This window comes from Aspergillus oryzae, chromosome 1 (assembly GCF_000184455.2).
Source record: "Aspergillus oryzae RIB40 DNA, chromosome 1".
In the NCBI taxonomy this organism is placed as follows: Eukaryota; Fungi; Ascomycota; class Eurotiomycetes; order Eurotiales; family Aspergillaceae; genus Aspergillus; species Aspergillus oryzae.
The window spans coordinates 758,340-778,422 of NC_036435.1; the positions used below are offsets into that span (position 1 = coordinate 758,340).

The window sequence follows — 20,083 nt, forward strand, 5'->3', positions numbered from 1 at the left end:
ATGCCTGCCGACTATACATCTACTGCTCGGGCTTTGTCTCTCCCCACCTCGCCTTCAGAATCGCTATCACCCGCAGACAATGATTCGTATCCGCCATGGAGTCATTTGGCATCTGGCAGGAGCAATCCCGCCCACCCCTCCGAGCGTCCTACTCTCTGGAAGCAGGTCACCCATCGGTTGAATGAAACATCGCAACGAATGATGGCAATTTGGCGGAGATTGAGTTTTTGGCAGAAAGTAGGTGCAGCTGCAGCTGCTTTGCTTGCCAATCTCCTTGGAATTGGGTTCCTGGTTTTCACAGGCAAAGTCTTCATATGGCTTGGCCCTGTAGCAGAGCAATGGGAGCAATCAGTGGTGGCATACACTGTCCTCTGGTTATGTGTATTCTTCGTCTCCTTTCCACCATTAGTGGGGTGGTCTACCTTTGGTACCATATCTGGCTACATCTTTGGGGTATGGAAAGGGTAAGATTTGCGTCTTTATCCTTATCTTAGCCAGCCCGCTGACATCCTTAATAGATGGTTTCTGTATGCATCTGCGACTGTGCTGGGATCTACGTGTTCCTTCGTTGTTTCGCGGACTATCCTGTCTAAGTTCGTCAACAGAATGATGGAGCGCGATAAAAGATTCGCAGCTCTTGCTTTGACATTGAAGTATGACGGACTGAAGTTACTGTGTATGATTCGTCTCTGTCCTTTACCGTACTCAGTATGTAACGGTGCTGTTTCGACCTTCCCGACCGTTCAGCCATTGATGTATGGACTTGCCACGGCTATCGTTACACCTAAGCTTCTTGTCCCGGCCTTTGTAGGCAGCCGGATCCGTTTACTTTCCGAGAAAGGAGAGGAGATGAGCGCAGGTTCTAAAGCCGTGAATATCATCAGCATCATCGTAACTGTTGCGATCGGGATTTTCACCGGTTGGTACATTTATAAAAGGTGAGCATCTCTGACAGATTCTCTTTGCGAAATTTGAAAGCTGACGTGGTTGCCAGGACCATGGCACGAGCTAAAGAGTTAGAGGCTCAAGAAAGAGCCGATATACGTCGATCACTTCAGGCCGATCATGCTGACCGTCGCCCTCACCATTCCTTCTCTGAGGACCCAGATGTTAACACTGCCGCCACAACTCTTGCTCGTGATGAGGAGGAGCGTCTCGGATTTCACGATTTCGATGACGATAATGTCGATCTGGCCATTGACGATGAGAGCGGTGGCGAGAACTCGCCCAGACTTCAATCCGGGGGTCCCTACCGGGATGAATTCACAGATAATGATTCTGACGACGTCTTCAAGAATGGAGATGGCGGCGAGGGGGAGACTTACGGCCTACATACACACGTGCGGAAGAGCTGAAAGTCGGAGCCGCATTTGCTTTCTATATACCGCTTGCGATAGAGGTAATTGCCACGGTTCATGTCCTATAAGAGGATCGTTTGTGCGATACTGAAAGTTTTTGGGGAGTTTGGCGTTCTCGATTGTCTAGCCCATACCCCAATCTCCCGTCTGTAATCCTATCGATTTGAAAAGAGCTCTGTTCGCGTAAGACTCAGTAAGAGAAGCGAGATCACTCATAGAAGGTAAACAAGTATATATATATGCGCCTATACAGACTGGAATTTCTGGAGTTCTCGTAGCCTACCTATTTGGGGCTCGGCCGCTTTCGTGAGGGTCAATACTCAGGGTTTGTTTACTGAGCAGCTTACCTGCTCTTTATTCGGTATATGTAATAAGTAACTCTCGAATTTGGCTAAGTCTGTACTAATACCTACGTAAAATGGTAAATAGAAAACCAACAGCGACTAAGTCTACCTCGAATGATATAAGTATCAAGAGTAACAGTGATCAAAGCAAACAATGAACACCGGCGAAGCTATAAAATATGTTTAATAGGCTATATTATGCCACTCTAGTACTGAAATGTTAGGTAATAGGGCTCAAGCTTGATATCACTATATAACAGACCACGGAGGCAGTGACTTGGCAGTTCTAGGGTTCCAGTTTCCATTACAAAATACTATCTTATAGCAACTTCTTCGGCTGCAATGGAGCAATTAAGCACTTGTCAACGGGTAACAAGCCATCCTGAAGACTAGTAATCGATTTTGTGGGCTCAGAACTTGATCTATCTCTGCTTAGCGCCTACCAGAACATACGTTTGAAGGTTTCGCGATGTATCACTGATCGCCTTAGGTTTACCTCATGTTAGACGTCTGACAGATCCTTTCTCGTATGTTCCATCTGCTGATGAATACTTATTATGCTCTGGATACCTCCTTCCCAATTTCTTAACAACTACTAGACCATCGGTAGGCTCTTCTCTCATCCTAGATACATATGCCTACTTACATTCAAAAATAAAACATATAGTTCTACACCTACGCTCGCTTCTACACAAACACATACATGTACATATATACACGTTAACAAAACACGGCATCAATCGGTTCTGCTCGCTGTGCAACCCTCACAGACTTCCCGGAGCTCCTCTACCCCAATACCTGTGGTCTACCAACCTATCAGCGCTGGAATGCGACCCAAGACCCCTACACGACCTTACAATAATGCTGCTTTGAAGTAAATGGTACCACCGGCTACTTTGGTAAGGAGAGTTGTGCCGCCTACTGCAATGCTACCGAGAGTACTCAAGGACAATTATCTGCTTGCCTTTCGCAATCTTATAGTGATAATGAGCTTGGTTTGGTTGGTTTTTATGTATTGAGGTCTACGAGAATTGTTGGATTATAGAATATTATATAGTTGTTTCCTTGTTTTGAGATATTGCCGGGTCTTATAGACTTTTTATACTTTATTGCCAGTTTCTAGCACAATCGCATATATATATTTTACAAGATCTGGACCAGGAAAACCGACTATGCTGACACGGTAACCTAAGGTCTTGTTCTCAAGCCAGTTCATCACTGGATCTGATATTGGTTATTGTGTTTACACCGATATTGCGAGGTAGAGGTTGTTCTAGTCAGCCTTCCATTACTAGTGGTGTTGTTTTTTTTTATCCCAAGCCCGATATTATCGAATCCCGGTTTGTCACGGTTTTCGAGAAAGCAGACGAATCGCATAAATAACGAAGCTCTAGGTGTCTCACCGAGTAGCCTTTTACAACTGGTATCAAGAAAATGCAGTCATCAGAGTTGCATCATGCATGCGAGTGTCTCCGTACAGTCGAAGCATGCGAGCGCTAGCCGTCTTCAGAAACACTCAAGACAGTTCAATTGAAATAGAGTGTGACGGGCCAGTGCATAAAATCCTTTCAATCCACCTGAAACGCACACTATCTACGTTCTAAACTCGGGGTGACATCGGTGTTGTACTGCATATTGCGTCGCAGCAAATACTTGCTACCACATCATCTGGTGATCATTCAACTGCCGTATCCCATATTGTAATGTTCTGCAAGTACCGGGCATATACTCATGGCGAGTTCCTACGGGCCACATCTTATGGGGATGAGCTCGAGGTGGTGACAGACTTCTATCGACCTCAAGTTCCTCAGCAGCTTCATCTCTAGTAAAAAGCCATGTATAAACCCCGACATAGCATCCATCACGATGCCCCGAAGGTCAGAGACATTGGCGGAACCTCTCCCACAGCGACTACATCTCCTAGACCCTGTGACCAAGAATCTAGAGTAGCGAATGCTATGCTCTTAAGGTACCCATGCTTTCGCCGTGCCTGAAGATTTTCCACCACCTCATGACATGCGATAGAGAACTTCCACTGGAGGTGCGCGCTGTGGGTGGGAAGTTTGTATAACAACGCACTGAAACAATAGAATTAGTAGCGAGCGAGCACACGCCAAAGTCGGAGGGTAGCCATCGCCCCTGGCGTCCGAGCGGACTTATGTGGACCAGATCAAGTATATATAACAAGGCTCGAAAGGGCTAAACAGAGCTATGGCTATGAATCGTCACCATGTCGCTGATTTAGGAATCTCTATGAGTAAAGGGTCATTTCATGGCAAATGACGTATCGACCTTGTTGGCTTTTAACCCTGATATGGGATCCGGAGTCGCTTCACTTCGGGGAACCGCCATTGGAGCGGGAAGAAGTCAGAATATCAAGCATGCATGCCAGTAAAGTATTCCTGCAGAATCCCCTAGTTTTGCGAGGGATTGTTCACCATTACTGTTTTGTCAGTTACAGCGTCATCAGGTATGCCTGACACATTTCCGATGACAAGGGATCAGGGACTGAGTGAGAGAAGATTGGGGAAGCAGAGAGGAAGTGCAGCCTGCAGAATGTGGCATGCTTTCGGTTCGGACTGAAAAATACGCATGGGCCCTTCGGCAGTACCAAATCACCATCGATAGCCTCAGAGTTCAGGTTTCACATCACCCTGCTATTTACCAGAGTCCTGGCACTCTTTCCCTCGCCTTTATTGGCAATTACCCCCATTGACTGTTGGCTTGCTACCGTACACTGTCATCCTCTAGGGCTGCATCGGTTGTAGAAGGAAAGTGATGGGTTCGGGTAGTCAGTATCTTTCTTGCCCTCAATAACCCCTCGAACTACATTTCAGGTAAGTCAATGGACTCCTGCTCCATGTGATTCGAGGTTTTTCTCATGTCCAATAACCGTATCTTTAGAAGTTTATAAACAATCATATAACATTTTTCTGACATTATCTGAAGGAATTTCGTATATCCCTATATCAAGCTTCTCTCCTTCCCGCCACCAACGGCTCCGGATGAGTGGACCCACAATGGATAGAAACGCTGAGATCTGAGATTACTGTATTTTCAAACGATGGAAGTGCTATGTCTATTGGCAGACTCAGTATAGTATAATTACCTTCTACTGAGCTGGGCAAAAGTCGGTCTCATTGCTACAACACATACCCTGACACAATGGCACCCCTTGCCAGCAATATGGGAGCCGCAGCTTCGATGAAAACGCATGGCCTTAATGGCCAATCTTATGAGATTACCACTCATTTAGACCAATATATCCCAACAAACATTAGCTTCAATGGTAGCGGTCATGTTGCCCTACTGCCATCAAACCAAACTTTGCCAAAGAGCAGTCTGCAGTTGAACGCTAGCGTGATGAAAGCTCATGCCTCACATCTGGATAACAACTTCAATCAAGCCAGTGTCACAAATCTGTATTCTGTCCCAAACAGCAACTCAAACCCAGGCCTTCGGGTAGGAAGAACGTCTTTAGAGGGGGTTGACTCTAGTTCCCGAAGCACAGATTATCTGTCTCAGGATGCTCATGCAACTACGGCCCATGGTAGATCGAGCGATTCGATCACGACTACTTCATTCCTGTCTCAACCGAGTCAAACTAAACCAACTCCATCGATAACAAACATCAACAAGCTCTCTTCATCTTCTTTGGTCACAGACACTAAAAACGCAGATAGCGTGAATGGGCTCCCGAAATATCGCCCTAGATCCTCCATACCCTCGAGACTTCCAGCTGCAGTTTACGCTCAGCAATGCGTCTCGGCAGCTTATGCATCTAGACTCAATCCGTACGCATTGCACATAAAGGAGCAGGAAGCGTTGCAGGATTATTTGTGTCATCTGCACGTCACGGTATATCTGAACATACGGAATGGTATACTTCGACTATGGACTCGAAATCCCATGGTGAGCGTTACCAAGGAGGAAGCTCTTGGATGTGCGAAGGACTACCGTTGGATGAACCTTGCCTCTTTCGCGTATGAATGGTTGGTACGAAATGGGTACATCAACTTCGGCTGTGTCGAAATTCCTATGCCTTTTGTAACTCCAAAGAAAGGCCGGCGCAGGGAAGGTCCAGTGGTTGTCGTGATTGGGGCTGGAATGTCAGGTCTTGGTTGCGCACGGCACTTGGAGGGTCTGTTTCAGCATTATCGTGACGCATCCACAACCCCTCGGGTCATCTTGTTAGAAGGAAGACGCAGAATTGGGGGTCGTATATACTCACATCCTTTGCGAAGTCTTCAGACATCTAAGTTAGGTCCCGGACTAGTCCCTAAGGCCGAGATGGGTGCGCATATAGTTGTTGGTTTCGACCGTGGTAATCCGTTAGACCCAATTATTCGGAGCCAGCTGGCTCTTCCATATCACTTGTTACGCGACATCTCGACAATTTATGACATAGATGGTTCACCGGTGGATGAGATTCAGGACGCGATGGATGAAAGGCTCTATGACGATGTCTTGGACCGTTCCGGGTTCTATCGACATAAATCCATCGTCGTTCCTACCGCGGAAGGCGAGCGGGAATTGATTGATTCAGGTCGCGATTTGTCAACAAGCGATGGTGTCACAGTAAGACAATACGAGGAAGCAAGGGCTTCCGGTACTATCGGCCTACTGCTTCCCACAAAGCGTGTCCGCCGAGGCGTAGGTCATAAAACCGCAGACATCAAGGCGCCTGGAGCGTCGGGCGCAGATCTTGCACGTTCGGAGGAGCAGCCAGCTGCTTTAACGTGTCAATTGAACGGTTGGAGATTGAACGATGGTATCCCAGCTAACGCTACTTTAAACCTGGACCCTGTCGCCAAAATTTCGTCGTCTCAAACGTTAGGTGCTGCGCTAGACGAGGGCATCCGCCAATACCAGCGGATGCTCCCTCTATCCCCAAAAGACATGCGGTTGATTAACTGGCACTTTGCCAATCTGGAATATGCGAACGCGACTAATGTCAATAGACTTAGTCTTTCCGGGTGGGATCAAGATATAGGAAACGAGTTCGAAGGCGAGCATTCGCAGGTAGTAGGTGGGTATCAACAAGTCCCGTACGGGCTATTCTCATTACCTACAAAACTCGATGTTCGAACAAACAAGATAGTGTCCAAGATATTATACGACCCATCTGGAATGGGCAAACAAAATACAGTTGTTCACTGTGAAGACGGCGAATCGTTTGTGGCAGACAAAGTGGTCTTCACCGGCTCCTTGGGCGTTCTCAAGCATCAATCCATACAGTTTGAACCCCCTCTGCCCGAATGGAAATGTGGAGCCATCAATCGACTCGGGTTTGGAGTAATGAATAAGGTGATTCTGGTGTTTGACGAACCATTCTGGGACACTGAACGAGATATGTTTGGGCTTCTGCGCGAACCCACAAATCGAAACAGCACTATTCAAGAGGATTATGCTACCAACCGGGGTCGATTCTACCTTTTCTGGAATTGTCTGAAGACTACCGGGCTCCCTGTCCTCATTGCTCTTATGGCCGGAGATGCCGCTCTTCAGGCGGAATGTACCCCTGATGACCAAATCATCGGGGAGGTAACTAGCCAACTCCGCAATATATTCAAACATACGGTGGTTCCCGATCCATTAGAGACAATAATCACCAGATGGAAGTCCGATAAATTCACTAGGGGCAGTTACTCCTACGTGGCAGCGCAGGCACTTCCAGGAGATTACGACCTGATGGCCAAGCCGATTGGCAATTTGCACTTTGCAGGGGAGGCGACATGTGGCACTCACCCTGCCACTGTCCACGGGGCGTACCTCTCTGGGCTCCGCGCTGGCGCTGAGGTGATCGAATCCATACTAGGACCCATAGCACTACCGAACCCCCTTGTACCGGAGAAGGGAAAAGCAGAACTTAGCACCCCAACAACAGCAGGACAAAAGCGAAAAGAGCCACACATGTCTGTAGCATCATCCACTGGCAATACTCCCACCAACCCAGCAGACTCAACCTCACCCACATCAGCCCGTCAACAAGCCTACGAACAAGCAATGTGGACATCAGTCCAATCGGAAATAGGCCCTCCCATGCCCCGACCAGCAAGAACAGGCCTAAACCCTTTCCTCCTCTACCAAAAAGACTACTGGGGCATATGCCGCGCCCAATGCGATGAAGCTCGCCGGGCGGCAACGAACGATCCCAATGCTAAAGCTGCTCGCGATGAGATCCGTCATGAGCTCGGGCTCATGTGGCGGCGAGCCAGCGAGGAGGAAAAGCGGCCGTACATCGAACAGACAGAGGTCAACCGACAGACAAATGCGGAAATGTGGAGTCGATGGAAACAACAGATCGCCGAGTGGGAGCAGAAGGCTGGCGAATTGAAGACGAAGTGGTATGCAGCTAATCCATTTGCAAGTTGGGGAATACATTCTGCAGATACTGCTGTGCCGACAAATCACTTATCCACTGGTGCTGGTGGTACTACTTCGTCTATTTCTTCATTGGGACAGCATATAAACAACTCGCGCGATCAGACTCAAGGAGGAACTATTGCTGCGACTGTCCATCCCCAAACAAATGGGGTACAAGTGAACGGCTCGTTGCATACCTCTTGATTGTCGAGTCATTAAGACTAACCTGGATGTTTTGCTCCTATCATGATTGCACGAGTTGATGCATACCATGTGAGATATATGCTCTTAACGATCATTTCTTGTATTACCAAATGAAACCAGACTTCAATCAAGATCCTCGAAAATTACTCTATATTCTAGTCTATTGATATGAAATTCATAGTTTAGCGACCCATGAAACATGCGCGCCACGAGTATCATCGAAGGAACCGAAAAAAATGTATTGAACTTCCCATCACAAACCGAGGAAAATGACCAGAACGCTGAAGTCTAATATAAACAACCATCAAAATAGGCAAAAAGGATATATCCGTAGGACATGAAACATGATAGTCAGCCGGTGTAGGGCAGATCTAGGTGTGATGAAGAGGTGGTGATGAGGAATCTTAGATCAGGTGTGGCGGGACGGGGACGTTTAGAGGAGAGGGTTGGACTTGTACTCCGCGGTGTTACCCTGGGGGTCTTGCTTGACCTCGTTGACGGGAGCCTCCTCTCCAGAGGACTCAGATTCAGCGATGAACTTCTCAGCCTCGAGAGCGGCAATGCAGCCGGAGCCTGTAAAAGACTGTTAGTATATGTGACATTGGACGGGGACGTGGTAGGGTCATGACATACCGGCACTGGTAATGGCCTGGCGATAGCGTTTGTCCTGGACGTCACCGCAGGCGAAGACACCCTCCAGGCTGGTGTAGCTGGTACCAGGCTTGGTGATGATGTATCCTTCGTCGTCGAGGTCGATCTTGCCCTTGACCAAGGCGGTGGCGGGGTCATGGCCAACAGCGTAGAAGAGACCGTTAGCGTCGACGGTCTCCTCCTCGCCGGTGACGGTGTTCTTGACACGCAGGTGGGTCATCAAGCCCATGGGCTTCTCGTCACCCAGGACCTGGGTCGCAACGGTGTTGAAACGAACGGTCACCTTGGGGTGAGACAGGAGACGGTTGGCCATGGCCTTGCTGGCACGAAGCTTGTCGCGACGGACCAAAACGGTAACCGAGCTGCCGTACTTGGCCAGGAACATGGCCTCTTCGGCAGCGGAGTCACCACCACCGATCACATAGAGGGGCTTGTTACGGAAGATTGGCACGGCACCGTCACAGACGGCACAGGCGCTGATTCCGTTCTGCCAGTACTTGGTCTCACCGGGCAGGTCAAGACGACGGGCATTGGCACCAGTGGCGATGATGATGGCATCGGCAGTGCGGGCGGGCTCATTGTCAGGACCATCGTTCCACTCCGTCCACAGCTTGAACGGCCTCTGCGAGAAATCCACTCTCGAGATAGTCTCAGTGATAACCTCAGTTCCGAACCGGACGGACTGCTTGCGCATGTTCTCCATCAGCTCTGTACCACCGATACCATCAGGGAAGCCGGGGAAGTTCTCGATGTCGGTGGTGGTGGTGAGCTGACCGCCAGCAGCGGTGCCGTTAGCCAGCATACCCTCATAAAGGACAGGCTTGAGCTCCGCACGCGAGAGATAGATCGCGGCGGTGTGTGCGGCGGGGCCGGAGCCAATGACTACGGAGGGGACCAAGTTAGTATCTCTCTTTGACCTCGGCAGCATCGTATACAAAAAAAAATGAGGAAACTCACTAACGACTTTGCTGTGCACCATCCTGGTTGCTGAACTTTGACTGACGCGCAAGGGCGTCGAAAGATTATTCGTTAGGACTGAAGCAGACGGAGAGGATTTCTGGTGCAGAGACGACGCAGCAGCGGCTGTCAATCCGAGTGAGGACCGAAGGGAGGAAAAGGGAAGTCGTCGAGAGGCGAAGGAAAACAGCTTGACGGTGTTGGGAGGGAGATTGGGAAGGGAAAGAAAGAAAGTCGGGTCGGGAAATAGGCGGCTTTAATTATGGCGTTCAGGGAGAGCGCAGAGAAAGAGGCGAAGAGGGGCTCAGATTGCCGGGTGGTGGGGACGGTCTGACGAAAATTGGGCTGGATGGTTCAAGATTAGCTAAACGTTCACGGCCAAGAGATTGATTGATTGAATTCCCTACGTAGAATCCGTGTGGAGACGATGAATAAACCAGTTTAGTGACAAAGAATGGAATTGCATAAGAATCCCACGGAAGCGACTTCCTTTCACTCTCCGACCAGGTACAGGAAAAAATATTACGGATGGGCGACGGCGAGACCGGATCACGTGCATGCTTAGAAAGCAGTCACGGGCCGAGACCGCCGCTGATTATCGATCAATCCTTTATCTCGGATCAATCGCCGGAATCTTTTGCATTCAGGCAAAATCCAGAATCTACAGTCCTATAATGTATACGATAAGAAGGATCGAGGCACAGGAAAGACTCATCACATTCACATTCACATTCAGAGGGTATCCACTGTATACAAGTAGTAGCTCATAGATCTTACATTCATTATCATCATATTTTTGTCGTCAGGATCATCATCGTCGTCATCAATAGTCGTCATAATCATATCAGATCAAATCAGATCAATCGGCTCATCGGCCAAACCACTTCCTCCTCCTCGAAGTTTCGGCAACACCATCATACTCTAGTTCGCCTGGATTAGCTACCGGGACTATTGTCTCCGGAGGCGCGTCTCTACCGGCAATGTATTCATGCTCACGGCCCGCTGAGCGTCCATGATTTTCATATTGATCATGCTCATCCTCGTCTTCCTCATCGCTGAATCCTTCTTCGGCTTCGGTGTCCTCCACATTCTGCTTTTCTCTCCTACTTCTCCGTACACTCAACCATCGCTTCCAGCCCTTCGCAACTGGCGCCGCAGGGGGGTCGTACTCATTTCCTTCGTATCGCAGCATCGGCACGAGCAACTTGTATGGGGTCGTAATACCGGATGGATCCTTCGGGTTTAATTCCATGTTCAAGGAGATGGCCAACCCCCCTTCTAAATTAACGAAGGCACCAACCCCATCGTCTCCCTGCTTTGCAGCCTTCTTAGACGCTTTCTGGCTCAGATTTGTAGGCCGTCGAAGGAATGGAGCTGGGCGGGAATCTGGCGGCGGTGGAAAGTAGCTATCACCTGTCTCCGCAGGCGGAAATGGACCATCCATACTCATACGCCGCCCAACTGGGTTCCCTCCAAGGTTAAAGTCCTTAGTCGGTGGCCGCCCACGTCCTGAGAGTCGGCGTAACAGGCCGCCGCTACCCTGGGGTCTGTCCCCGCGTGTCAAGGACAGCGTCCTTTGCAACTTGCCCGGTCGAGGCTCCTCCACTGGCGGTGACGATTCAGATTCCGGTGTTGTCGGTGGAGTAAAACCTATGCCTAGTTAGCAACGTACAAAAGGGCCAATAAGCCAATGATATCAGTACTGACCTGGCTGATACGCACGGATGGAGCACCAGTTTCGGCGTGGTAGCAATCGCTTGTTATTCCGTGGCTTATTATTCACATCTTGTGTAAAGATGGGTATCATGTCCTCGTCCGTATTAGTATCCAGATGATGAACTCGGTTCCGTTTGTTGAGCGTGTCTGACACCATCTCCGTCTCGGGCATGTCTGCAATAGCGGAGGAAATGATGTTGGGCATGTATCGATAGTCTTTGTCCTTAGGCAAGTTCAATCTCGGGTTCGAGTAGAATTGACCAATGGCAGCCAAATGCACATCGCCGCTGGAAAAGATGCTTGTTAACTCGGCCCTAAAAGATGGCAGAGTGCAATCTCATACCTCAAAATGGTCACACGGACGGATTTGTCTGCTGCCAAGTCCTGCAGATCTTCAATCAAGTATTGGCGTTCAGACTTATGGTGTTTAGCTGTCCAGTGGTCATCAAAGATTTCAACTTTGCTCCCACTCTTGTTCACAAAACCGCCAAATAGTCCGGCTTTGCCGAGCGATTTCCGGCTGTTTAGAATATTTTTCACCATCGCCTGTGAGAAGGTTAGAAGGGAAAGAATTGCGGTTATAGCGCCCGTGACATACCACCCTAGGATATGCAACTGGAATGCTCAGCAGCACTAGCAAGTGCTTCGTCTCGCCACGGACAATTTCACGGTGGCATCTGTCCCAAACTAGATCACAAGTCTGTTCGCTGAGTACTTCGTCATTCTATGATATATTATTAGCACCGCTTTTCTGCTGCTAAACAGGTACTGTGGTCTCACCATGCGTTCTGTCCGGCAATCTAGGCCAAGAAGAGACACCCCACCACCTAGAGACATGAACAAATTGCGGCTTCGGTGGCTGATATACGGTCCAGGAAGAGCCCCAAGCAGCCAACTAGGCTCATCTGCCTCGGTCTCTTCCGGAACGCTGTGGTGTTGGAATAGCAAGTAGTATTTGAATGCTATGTTGCCAAGCCCTGAGATTACGGGCGTGCTCATGAACTCATCGGGGTAAGATCCGAAGCCTTCGATGATTTCATGGTCATTCCAGAGGTTAACCATGGGAATTTGCGAGTTCGCAAGGGAGTAAAGCCCCTGTGAAAACCACCGTGAACAGTGCTCAAGAAAGGAGTTTTCCAACTCCGCTTTGAACTCCATGTTTAGCGGCGTGTCGTACTTCTCATGGATATCTTTCATCTTGACCCATTCCTGGAAAAAGCGTGATTCTGCTGTAATCTTGTCGTTGAATATCTGGTCTCCTCCACCGACCATGACATGGAATGGGCGAGTCTGATGCTCATTGAGCACGTCTCGCCACAGAGGGTCTGGACCACAGAGCTTATTAGAGTCGACGCCTGGGGTAAAGCCGTTACATGTGTGGTACATTATGTTCATCGTCTGCCCCCTGGCGGGCACCCAGAATCCCAGAGCCGGCCCTTGGTTGAGACGATATGCGATTCGCTGCTGTGTATTTCCTAATTCAATCTCTATATTAAACCTCCAGAAAGTGACATCTCTTCCTGGATCGGCGTAGAGGCGGGCCCCCGCAACCTCCTTGTAGAATCCAGCGGTTTCTCCATCCATAGAATGGACTCTGTTGGCTGGGATGGGTTGCTTGATACCCTCACTGCTGTAGTCAATGATGCTGGGTGACATCTCATAGATGCCGTCGTCATTCTCAATGCATGAGAGGTCCAGCTCTTCTTCTGTATGATCTACCGGTTTAACATAGAGAGGCCGACCATCTCGCCCAGATTTCGTAAGTCCAGCTGTCGGGTCCACATACTCAGGGGCTAGTTTAGCATCCTCTCCATTTAGTTCAGTCGGAGGAGGAGGGAGCAGATCCATTGGCTGAGAAAATAACCTTAGAGTAGGTGGTGGCTCATATGAAGAGAGAGAATCCCTTGTCACAATCAACACACTACCTCTCCAAGTCTCCTTATCGAATGGCCCATTGGGCCCATCGATTCGCACCCGCTTCAACCCCCCATAACGGAGTAAAGGACCACATTTAAGGAAAAGGTGTGGCTGGAAGCGCATATTCGCTATATGTCACACTTAATATCAGTCCTGGAAATCTGCAATCTTGGGTGAACATATCAAGGGATAGGACATACCCGAAGGCTTGGTGTTTGGTGGCTTCTGGTAGTTGTTTGGCAGAGCCCTACTCTTTCTGCGGTTGTTGCTTCCGCCGCCTTCCCACCACGCCTTACTTTTATTGACATCGAAATTTTGGTAGTCAAAGTCAGAAGCACCCAGTCTTGCCACTGGTGCTGTTTTCCACTCAGACAAAGGTGGAGGCGTTGGTGGTGGGACATCGAACGAAACAGTCTGCCGTTTAGGTTTAGGCTGTGACGCAGGCTCGCTCTCAAAAATTTGAGATGTCATTGTGGCATTCCCACCTGGCTCTCGACTTGAATCGGAGTGTGCAGGCATAGCATTATTAGTAGACCCATTCCCAGTCGCGTAGGCATTCGGGTCCACTTGCTGGGGCACAATAGCCGCTGTGGGGAGCTCTTTTCTTCTTATAGCTTGTGGCACTGGTCTGGACCCCGACGTTGCAGGGCTTAGATATGGCGTTTGTCCCGCAGCAGGGACAGGATACCGGTGGGCCGGGGGAGCATCCGCAGCGTAAGGACCGCTAATTTCTCGCGGCATGTTCGGTTTCGTTGATTGCGGGCCCAGAGCGTTATTTCCTGCTGGGTGGCTCACGGACACAGACCGTTTGGGAGCATTGCCAGTCCTGACAACTCCCGTATTCTGGGGGTAGCCTCTTACATGATGCGGTACATTAGCGGGCAATGGCACTGGATGTTGTACCGATGATGTTCGCGCGCGAGGAGGTTTTGCTCTGTCTGAAGGACCTTGAGCCGGCCTTTGACGCGGTAGAGCTGGCTGCTCAAAATCTGTCTGCTGAGAAACTTCTGTTAGAGGGCTCGAAGTATCTCGCGGTACAGTACCCTGACGAGATTGCACCGGAACAGCTGCGCGACTGATTTTTTCAGCTTGCTGGCGTGCCATCCGTTCTTTCACCCTCATCTCAGCTTCCATGACCCGTGCTCGTTTCTCCTCTTTGCTGATTCCAGTGAGTGCCACTTCAAGCTTTTGAAGAGGTGACCGATCTGCCGCCCAATCATGCTTTTGCTCTGCCGTGGAGCGTACCGTGTTAGAGCGACTCAATGGTGATTGGTGACTGTCTCTAGGTGATGGGACCATATGAGGGTCATCTCGCTTCACCGAACTTGAGATAGAAAGTCTAGAATCAGTTATGCTGCCCCGTGAAGTAGCGTACTCATCGGGTGAGGCATATGACTCTGGTGGTAATGGCTTTTCCATCCAGTTTTGATGTCCTTCGCAGGACAAGTCTTTGGTCCTCGCGGAGAACGAGCGAGAAGCTTGATGGCCACGAGCTGCAGCAGGGTTGTTCTTGTAGGACACCGCTCGAGTCTGCGGGACATCGACAGATCCGTAAGTCTGATCGCTATCAGTTTCGTAATCCAATGCGGTAGGTTTCATGTCGTGAGACTGCTGCCGTCGGTGCGATGGTGCGCGTGGTACACTATTCAGAGGGACGGATTGGGGAGGTATTGAGCCTCCATTAGTAGGCCTCTGGGAGCTAGCTGTAGCCATCCTTCAAAGCTCCCGGATTCTTCACGACACACACTACCCAGAAAGCTTCCGTACTTTATCACCGGTAAAAATCAAATGCGCGGGGAATAGAAAGGTTAGCGACACCAATAAAGATCGTAAAAGAAATCAATTCGTATCCAAATTTATGATAGTAGCAGATGATTTGACCAGACCAGTTCGTGTTAGTACATGGTGATGGCACTGGAAGAATAAATCATCGCTTAATTCGCAGAGTTGAAAGTTGCGGAGTAGTATACAAGCGATGTAGTATATGGATTGTAACAAGGGTGGATTTGTACAGTATGAGAGGAAGGTAAGATGATCGAATACCGCGATTTCAACCAGGGGGGAAAAGAATGGAAAAAATTAATGAGATGACAGAAAAATCAACAGGCTAACAGGATTATATTGGAGTGACGAATTAATCTCATTGTGCTGGCTAATGAGAATTAAGTCGGTGGCTGGCAATGGCGAACCAGCACAGTTCCATGCGGGGCTGACTCGTCAGTCATCCTGCATTAAACATGCTCCCGCCAGGCACCACGACTGGCTCACGTTCCCCTTTTTCTAAGAAAAGAAATTAGCTATTAGCTTTCGAAGGAGAGGAATTATCGGACTAGGAGCATGAAAGGGTACCTGGATAGAAAACATGACGAAAAGTATCCATCGTGCTGTGTCAGTAATCCGTGTATAATAATAAGTAGTACTGTAGTCGTGTTGCAGCAGCTCACCGACTGGATGCATCCGCTGGTGAATGAGCAAATCATGAATGCACCGAGTCAGCATTGAGCATAGTCGGTTTTAGTAACATTGTAAAGAAGATAATGGCATTCTTGTTTTTGAGACATGTTTCCCATCCGCTGTCCATCATGGGATGTTTCATTTAGATTCTCCAATCGGCGGTGTGATCAGTAATCTTATTTCAACATCTACCGTAGATTCAATGCTGCCTCTTAGAGCAATTAGTTACGGTTGTGAATGGGCCGAGCTGTTGATATAAAAAGTAATTCCGAGGGGACTGTTGAGGCATTTTGAAAATTACGGAGCACATACATCGAAGGGGGTATTGTATGGACCGCGATCTAGATCTGCATACCGACTTCGATTTCACAATGTTGATTCGTCTATTGTAGTCGTCATCTCATTTTATTGTACATACAGTAAGAAAGGGAAAACTCAGAATAAGAAAAGAAGTCACCAAAACAGGGCTGAATAGTCCTTTCAACTCTTTTTACTTTTTTTTAGGTTCTTAGTAACTGCCTCCCGTCCATGTTACTTAGTATACGGAGTACTTTTCATATCATCCCTTCACTTGAAGTCAGAGGGGTTTTGGCTGTAAGGAGTAGAGGCTTAGCTGCTGATAAGTCAAGGAAGGTACTCTGTACAGTGCTTATTAGAATTTTGCAAGAATGTTCATCTAGTCGAAATCTGAGACGTGGGGCCAAAATCTTCTAGAGTATGTACTGTAATTAATTAATATTTAGCACTGAATGAAAAGGCTACCTGAGCACTACGATTTAAGTCAGTGGAGAACAGGTTAAAGTTAAACAATGAATTTGTCGCCTAAGGCAAAAGGTTCCGCTGTTTCCCCGAAGTGAACACCATTCTCGAACTCCGCCTCCGCAACAACTTCACCGAGCAGTGCTCATTGAATACATAACCATTTCATACCCCCCTTGCTGTTTATATTGCATATTTCTTGTCTTTATAGTACTCTTTTCCTTGAAGTTGCTTTCTGAATCGCAAGCCATCTACTGAACTGTCTGGTACTGTTCTTATTGATGGCAACTATCTTATTTGTCCTCATCTCGCCTTACTACTGATAGGAGCCTATCTCGATTCACGCTACTCCCATAATGCGGCTTTCCGAAAGTGCAACGGTAGCGTTCGGCCTTTTTTGTGCCGCGACGGCATCAGCCCATCCTCGACGCTCCTACGAGACGCGCGATTTCTTTGCTCTTCATCTTGACGATTCCACCTCCCCAGACGAGATCGCCCAACGCCTCGGAGCACGCCACGAGGGTCAAGTAGGTGAACTCACACAACACCATACCTTCTCTATACCCAAGGAGAACGGTGCAGACCTCGATGCGCTGCTCGAACATGCACGAATCAGAAAAAGGTCAAGTCGTGCCGAAGGACGTGGCATGACGTTGGACAAGGAAAGAGATTTGAGTGGTATACTCTGGTCTCAAAAGTTAGCCCCAAAACAGCGACTAGTAAAGAGGGCTCCTCCAACAAATGTGGCGTCGAGGGGGTCTGTGAAAGAAGAGGACCCCGTAGCTGCCCAAGCTCAGAAACGGATTGCCTCTTCACTTGGGATTACAGATCCCATTTTCGGCGGACAGTGGCATCTTTACAACACTGTCCAGGTTGGCCATGATCTCAATGTTTCGGACGTCTGGTTAGAAGGTATCACCGGGAAAGGTGTCATCACGGCTGTGGTCGATGACGGACTGGACATGTACAGCAACGACCTCAAACCGAACTACTTTGCTGAGGGCTCCTACGATTTTAACGACCATGTACCGGAGCCCAGACCGCGGCTTGGTGATGATAGACACGGCACAAGATGTGCTGGTGAAATTGGAGCAGCTAGGAATGATGTCTGTGGAGTAGGCGTTGCATACGACAGCCAAGTTGCCGGAATTCGGATTTTGTCCGCACCCATTGACGACGCAGATGAGGCTGCTGCCATCAACTATGGCTTTCAGCGCAATGATATATATTCATGCTCTTGGGGCCCTCCGGATGATGGCGCCACGATGGAGGCGCCAGGGATTCTTATCAAACGAGCTATGGTTAACGGTATCCAAAATGGCCGAGGAGGCAAAGGTTCTATTTTCGTCTTTGCAGCTGGAAATGGTGCAGGGTACGATGACAACTGCAATTTCGACGGCTACACAAACAGCATTTACAGCATCACCGTCGGCGCTATTGATCGAGAGGGCAAACATCCCAGCTACTCGGAATCATGCTCTGCCCAGTTGGTTGTCGCTTATAGCAGTGGCTCGAGTGACGCGATTCATACCACTGACGTTGGAACTGATAAATGTTATTCACTTCACGGCGGAACTTCTGCCGCAGGCCCGCTAGCTGCGGGTACTATTGCCCTCGCTCTTAGTGCCCGACCGGAACTAACTTGGCGAGATGCCCAGTACCTGATGATAGAGACCGCAGTTCCCGTCCACGAAGACGACGGGAGCTGGCAGACTACCAAAATGGGGAAGAAGTTTAGCCATGACTGGGGGTTTGGGAAAGTAGATGCATATTCACTGGTACAGCTGGCCAAGACGTGGGAGCTGGTGAAACCACAGGCGTGGTTCCACTCACCGTGGCTGCGGGTGAAGCATGAAATCCCACAAGGTGACCAGGGTCTTGCCAGCTCATACGAAATTACCAAGGATATGATGTATCAGGCCAATATCGAGAAACTGGAACATGTCACTGTGACCATGAATGTAAATCACACTCGCCGAGGCGACATCAGTGTGGAGTTGCGCAGCCCCGAAGGTATCGTCAGTCATCTGAGTACAGCGCGGCGGTCAGATAATGCAAAGGCTGGCTATGAAGACTGGACGTTTATGACTGTGGCTCATTGGTATGTATTTGCTCCCGTAATTTAGTTTTCGTTGTCAGTCCTGACATTTCCATTCAGGGGTGAGTCCGGTGTTGGAAAGTGGACGGTCATTGTGAAGGATACCAATGTCAATGATCATGTTGGAGAATTCATCGACTGGCGGCTCAACCTCTGGGGACTTTCGATCGACGGCTCCAGCCAGCCCCTTCATCCTATGCCCGATGAGCATGACGATGACCACTCGATTGAAGATGCCATTGTTGTTACCACTAGTGTTGATCCTCTCCCAACTAAGACTGAAGCCCCACCTGTCCCAACTGATCCCGTGGATCGTCCTGTGAACGCAAAGCCATCTGCGCAGCCAACGACGCCTTCAGAGGCTCCTGCTCAAGAGACATCTGAAGCTCCCACCCCGACGAAACCCAGTTCTACTGAATCACCTTCTACCACCACCTCTGCGGATAGCTTTTTGCCGTCCTTCTTCCCCACGTTCGGCGCTTCAAAACGGACCCAGGCTTGGATTTACGCTGCGATCAGTTCGATCATTGTATTCTGTATTGGCCTTGGTGTCTACTTCCACGTACAGCGACGAAAGCGTCTGCGTAATGATCCGCGTGATGACTACGATTTCGAAATGATAGAAGATGAGGATGAAACGCAGGCTATGAACGGGCGTTCGGGTCGTACACAACGCCGGGGCGGCGAGCTTTACAATGCTTTCGCTGGGGAGAGCGACGAAGAACCTTTGTTTAGCGACGATGAGGATGAGCCTTATAGGGATCATGCCCTTAGTGAAGATCGGGAACGGCGAGGGAGCACAAGTGGTGACCATGCTCGGTCATAGTTTGGACTAGGCTTTGCATTTGCTTCTACCCTATAATGGTACTCCTTCGGCGCGTTCCCGCTATATCAGATGAGATGTGTTACATGGATATTGTGAATTACTGATGTTGAACGAAGGCTGCTGTATATAATTCTGACTTGATTGACAAATAGACTCATAAAGGACATGCATAGGGGTATCGTAAATAGCTGCAAAGCGCGCTACAAGTAAAAAAGTGGATGGGGTTGATAGAGTTGCTGGATAAGCCAGTCTTGGCGCTTGGGCCGATGACGCTGGTGCGGCCTCTTCTCCAACTGCCGCCATTGACTGCTCCACTGCTGCCTCCGCAACTTCTCAACCTCCCATTTATCAATCTACCACCAGCAACCATAGCTCCTCATATCCCGAACTACGCTATATCTGGTCTCTCCGGTGATATAAATTGCGTGCGAGT

At 49.1% G+C, this 20,083-nt stretch overlaps 5 protein-coding genes across 5 annotated transcripts; 3 read left to right on the forward strand and 2 right to left on the reverse strand.

Moving 5' to 3' along the window:
* On the forward strand, positions 1-866 carry AO090009000287 (uncharacterized protein; the record flags this gene model as incomplete). The annotated part of the gene is made up of 4 exons (XM_023234590.1): positions 1-464; positions 519-676; positions 710-755; positions 812-866. 4 exons carry the CDS (start codon positions 1-3, stop codon positions 864-866), a joined length of 723 nt encoding a protein of 240 aa, XP_023088595.1.
* Positions 867-4,867: 4,001 nt separating this feature from the next.
* Positions 4,868-8,272, forward strand: aof2 (putative lysine-specific histone demethylase Aof2; the record flags this gene model as incomplete). The annotated part of the gene is made up of 1 exon (XM_001816717.1): positions 4,868-8,272. The coding sequence occupies one exon, from the start codon at positions 4,868-4,870 to the stop codon at positions 8,270-8,272; it is 3,405 nt and encodes a 1,134-aa protein (XP_001816769.1).
* A 433-nt stretch (positions 8,273-8,705) lies between these two features.
* On the reverse strand, positions 8,706-9,902 carry trr1 (thioredoxin-disulfide reductase TRR1; the record flags this gene model as incomplete). The annotated part of the gene is made up of 3 exons (XM_003188979.2): positions 8,706-8,845; positions 8,906-9,805; positions 9,881-9,902. 3 exons carry the CDS (start codon positions 9,900-9,902, stop codon positions 8,706-8,708), a joined length of 1,062 nt encoding a protein of 353 aa, XP_003189027.2.
* Positions 9,903-10,748: 846 nt separating this feature from the next.
* Positions 10,749-13,444, reverse strand: AO090009000290 (uncharacterized protein; the record flags this gene model as incomplete). Its single annotated transcript, XM_023234606.1, has 4 exons — positions 10,749-11,530; positions 11,588-11,910; positions 11,940-12,211; positions 12,293-13,444. The coding sequence occupies 4 exons, from the start codon at positions 13,442-13,444 to the stop codon at positions 10,749-10,751; spliced, it is 2,529 nt and encodes an 842-aa protein (XP_023088596.1).
* A 3,638-nt stretch (positions 13,445-17,082) lies between these two features.
* kexB (kexin kexB) lies at positions 17,083-19,650 on the forward strand (the record flags this gene model as incomplete). Its single annotated transcript, XM_001816720.3, has 2 exons — positions 17,083-18,827; positions 18,885-19,650. 2 exons carry the CDS (start codon positions 17,083-17,085, stop codon positions 19,648-19,650), a joined length of 2,511 nt encoding a protein of 836 aa, XP_001816772.1.
* Positions 19,651-20,083: the final 433 nt, after the last annotated feature.